A 5,092-nucleotide genomic window follows, 5' to 3' on the forward strand; every position below is an offset into this window, starting at 1 on the left:
CGCTCTTTTCTCATATAACAAGCATTTCACATACACATTAACCACAAAATTAAGCCTAGAGTGAACCCCCACTCCAAACAAACCTCAAGGTAATCATGACCACAAATAAAAAAGATATTAAAAGTTACATCATTGTTGAAGAGTTCGGAGAACGAGGTCCGAAAGTATAGACGAGACAAATACTGGAGATTCAAGAGATTTTGACGCCACATATTCACTAAAACCTTAAAATAATTCGAGTATAGATCATCGCTCTTATAAACTCATCATTTCTTTCATTCCTAATCAATGTTAAATTTTAACAATTCAAATTCAAATCACCTTATAAAAATTGTTAACTACAACCTCTCTAATATGTTTTATTTAACACACTTTAAGTGAATGAAACTCAAATAAATTCATTGATCTTAGGTGGAGTTACATAATTCAACAAGACCCGTTTGAATTTGAACTTTAAGTCTTATAGAGCGAGTGATAAAAAACGCTAAAAATAAAATATGTTAATATCATTCATGTCCTTCAGAGTAAACAAACAAATGGAAAATGTTTTATGTACAATCATGTACACGTGTGCAACTACAACTATCACATATAAAATGTGATTAATTTAATTGAGTTGCTTAATTCAATTTTAGTATAAAAAAAATACTATATTAATATAGTTAAATTAATTATAATTATAATATTTATAAATCAACAACTTTAAAAAAATAATTTTAATTTCAATTATAAATTGAATTAATTATTTACTAAATTAAATTAATTCATCAATTGTTGGACCCATGTATAAAATAAAGTGTGCATGAATCATTTATTGATAAAGAAATTTCTCAACAAGATCCTATATACAAACAAAAGTATTCCTATTCCCTACCCTTCAAAATATCCTACTATTACTTTTAAAATACACATATTGATTATCCTAAACGCAAATTGAATTTACAAAAGTTGACTTAAGAACATTAAATCTATTGACCATTTGCAACTTCTATTATTGAATTTTCTAATATTAAAAAAACACCAGATATACCGTATTCAACCCCAATAAACAATTTGAATACAGATCATAATTGCAAATCGCGTTTCTTCATCGAACCTCCCAAACGCTACCTTTCTTTGACCGCCAGCTCTTACCATACAACCCGTTTGCTCTTATATTTAAGGAGAAAAAATTTAAGACAACCCAAACACAAACACCAACACCAACCTTTGAATTCATCAAACAATTTAACCTTGGAATTTGAACATTATATAGATTCACATACCTTTATTGATTTTCTTCTTATTCAAAACTAACCTCGTTGATTCTAAATTGAAATTCAAAGTCTGCTCCTTATTTTTCTCATTCTCCACGTCTTTCACACGTCTTTGAAGGCACTTCATCAGTAAAAAGCCTATATATATAAGCAAACCATTGCCACTGACATAAACCATTCTTAATTCCTTTCTTTCATCTCATCTCATAAACTTCAATTCAAAGTATTCATACGACAATCAAACAAACAAGGTAATTCAATTCAGCCTTATTCATATACCAAATAATTATAAAAGTTTGTTATATTACACTAGTCAGTTACATCAGTTAAATAAATGTAACTAACTCGTGTAACTAACTTTCAACTGGTGTAACTAACTTTTCTTTGTGATAATTGATATTTTTTAAGTTGAATGGAATACAATTAGTTAGTTACATCGGTTAAATAATTGTAACAAACCGGTGTAACTAACTTTTAACCGGTGTAACTAACTTTTGTTTCTGATAATGATAATTGAGTACAATTATTGGAGGCTAATAAATGATAAATAATTTTGTACAGATTTGTAGGGTAATATATTTATGGGGGTGTCTGTGACTGATTTATCAAATGGGTCCGATAAAATGACTACTTCAAGCAGGTTAAGTGATTGCAGACCTCAACAAATGATTCTGGAAAGAAACCACTCATTTGTTGAAACCAAACAAGAAAAAATGGATTCAGCCAAAGGTAAAAAACCACTTCCGGTGATTTCTCTGCCGGAAGCGGTGGTTTTCTGTTCTCCGAGGCCGGTTGCGGAGCTTGATACTGCGGCAACTAAGCTTCAAAAGGTTTATAAGAGTTATCGGACGAGAAGAAACCTTGCGGATTGCGCGGTTATAGTTGAAGAATTGTGGTGGAAGGCTTTGGATTTTGCTGCTCTTAGAAGAAGTTCTGTTTCGTTTTTCGATGTTCAGAAACCTGAGACCGCTACTTCGCGTTGGGCTCGTGCGAGAACAAGGGCAGCTAAGGTTGGAAAAGGTTTATCTAAGGATGAAAAGGCGCAAAAGTTAGCATTGCAACATTGGCTTGAAGCTGTAAGTGCCTTAATTTCTTCATTCATGCTTAATTTACTAGAAAGTCACACAGGTTCAAACTCTGATGATGACGTCTAACCTAATAATATCAGATTTTTTTAGTTTGTGATATTGTATTAACCGATGAATTTTCTTCTTGTTTGTTATAGATTGATCCGCGTCATCGATATGGACACAATCTTCACATGTATTATGATATATGGTTTAAAAGCCAAAGTACACAACCATTTTTCTACTGGTAAGTTCATGTTCTAGTCTATCTGAAAATGTTTTCACAAACTAAACGGAACTTAACATCGTCGATGTTGTATATGGCGATTAACCGTGTTTCTTGATGAATAATTTATAGGTTGGATGTTGGAGATGGTAAAGAAATAAATCTTGAGAAATGTCCAAGAAACAGTACTCTACAACGCCAATGCATTAAGTATCTTGGACCAAAAGAAAGAGAAGAATATGAAGTAATTGTTGAAAAGGGAATGTTAGTGTATAGACAAGATGGGAGACTTGTGAATACTGATGAGAAATCAAAATGGATATTTGTTCTAAGCACTACAAGATCATTGTATGTTGGAAAAAAGCAAAAGGGTAAATTTCAACATTCGAGTTTTCTTGCCGGTGGTGCAACCACAGCGGCCGGTCGATTAGTAGCACGTCAAGGTGTTCTCGAGGTACTAATTTCAAATACATTTTGCTATCTTATAAAACGTTTTGATACACTGTCGTTGTAAATAGTTTTACATTGTCAATCCATTACACGTTCTGATCAAAGTATTGTTATTAACTATGCAGGCTATTTGGCCATATAGTGGACACTACCATCCAACAGAAGAGAACTTCAAAGAATTCATAAGTTTTCTTGGAGAGCACAAAGTAGACCTAACAAATGTAAAGGTAAATTTTTTACTAAGCAAAACTTGACACTAAGATTGCTTGTTTTATTTCATATAATACAAAGTTGCTAATGATTCTTTTACATTGTTTTTCTTCAGAGATGTGCAATAGATGATGATACACATTCAATTATTGGAACAGATTCATTCAATGACATGAATGAACCACAACAAACAAAGGTTCCTACAACACCAAAAATCAATGTTAGTGACAACAACAATGTGACATCAATTCATAAAATAGATGTTGTTGCAGCATTCAATGCAACAAGGAGGTTGTCATGCAAGTGGTCAACAGGGGCTGGTCCACGTATTGGTTGTGTTCGTGACTATCCAGAACACTTGCAATCAAAGGCATTGGAACAAGTTAATTTGTCACCAAGGCCTAGTTCTATAAGACTCAACAAATATGGCCCAATTCCTTCTCCAAGACCTAGCCCAAAAGTTAGGATGTCGCCTAGGTTTGTGTATATGGGATTGCCTAGTCCAAGAACCCCAATTTCAAGTACAAGTTAGATAGTTGTTCAATCCTTCCCTTAAGAATGTGACATATTATGCTTCTGATAATATGTTTTATCTCAAAATACACTGGTAATGTATTTTGACGGATTTAAATATATTAGGAGGCGGACCAGAAATTTTACTGCAAGTTAAAGGAAGTTTTAGAAGAATTCATGGGTCATTCTTCAAGATCGAAAATGGATCGACTTTGGACCCCGATCACAACAAATGACACTTCACGCCGACAACTAGTAAATCATATTAGTGGAGGACTAAGTGACTTTTTTGTTGCCGTAGAATCAAAACACTAATTAGATTTCTTTTATCTTTTTATTAATTTAAAATTTGTTTATTATTTATTTTTTGGGATTTGAATTTATGTATGTTTCACTTGGACGCATTAGGTCCTTTGCCCATTTTTGTCTCTTTCTTTTTCAGAAGGGCAGAAAAAATCAATTAATTTCTTATGTTGTGTTTAGATTTATTCTTATAAGTTGCATTTTAAGTTGCAACTTTATATTTTGTAATGTGTATACTAGTTTAATATTAAATGAAACTTGTTCTAACCTATTCATAAGCCGGATTGAATTTTAGTTATTTGAGTTTAGTGCATTTGTTTAAAGGAAAAAAACTAATATATTACTAACTAGCGTGATACCCGTGCGTTCGCACGGGTACCCGTTGTGGCCGTGTTATTTTGTTCAATATAGATATTATTGCAGATGTAAATGTCCTAAAAGCATATGTGTAAAATATAGAAATTTCTTTTCAATAGGTTGAGCAAAAGTTTTGGATATTTTGATCAACAAACATCATTTTTCCGTTAATATTCAATATTTCGATCAGTAACTTTATGTTCCCGTTAATATTCAATATTTTGATCACTAATTTATGTTGTCGTTAATATTCAATATTTTATTCAGTAACGTTATGTTTTCGTTAATATTCAATATTTTAATCAGTAACTTCATGTTCCCGCTAATATTCATTATTTTGATCATTAACTTCGTATTCCTGTTAATAATCCAAATTTGTTCCCGTTAATATTCAATATTTTGATAAAAAAAATTACGTTAATATTTTACATTTTGTCAATAACTCCGTATTTCCGTTAATATTTCTTATTTTGATCAATAACTTTGTGTTTCCGTTAATATTCAAAATGTGGATCAGTAACTTAATGTTTCCGATAATATTCAAAATTTTGATCAGTAACTTCGTGCTGCTGATAATATTTAATATTTTAATCAATAACTCTGTGTTGCAGTTAATACTCAATATTTTGAATATTAACGGGATATCCGTGCATTCGCACGGGTACCACAGTGGTGCACTCATTTGTTTTAAATGTTTATTTTGAATGTTA

At 31.7% G+C, this 5,092-nt stretch overlaps 1 protein-coding gene across 1 annotated transcript; it reads left to right on the forward strand.

The window, feature by feature from the left end:
* The first annotated feature begins 1,158 nt into the window (after window positions 1-1,158).
* LOC131629456 (IQ domain-containing protein IQM1-like) lies at window positions 1,159-4,087 on the forward strand. The gene is made up of 6 exons (XM_058900246.1): window positions 1,159-1,507; window positions 1,818-2,332; window positions 2,482-2,570; window positions 2,682-3,003; window positions 3,125-3,226; window positions 3,325-4,087. The coding sequence occupies exons 2-6, from the start codon at window positions 1,838-1,840 to the stop codon at window positions 3,739-3,741; spliced, it is 1,425 nt and encodes a 474-aa protein (XP_058756229.1). The 5' UTR covers window positions 1,159-1,507; window positions 1,818-1,837; the 3' UTR covers window positions 3,742-4,087.
* The last annotated feature ends 1,005 nt before the right edge of the window (window positions 4,088-5,092 follow it).

This window comes from Vicia villosa, linkage group LG1 (assembly GCF_029867415.1).
Source record: "Vicia villosa cultivar HV-30 ecotype Madison, WI linkage group LG1, Vvil1.0, whole genome shotgun sequence".
Classification (NCBI taxonomy): domain Eukaryota; kingdom Viridiplantae; phylum Streptophyta; class Magnoliopsida; order Fabales; family Fabaceae; genus Vicia; species Vicia villosa.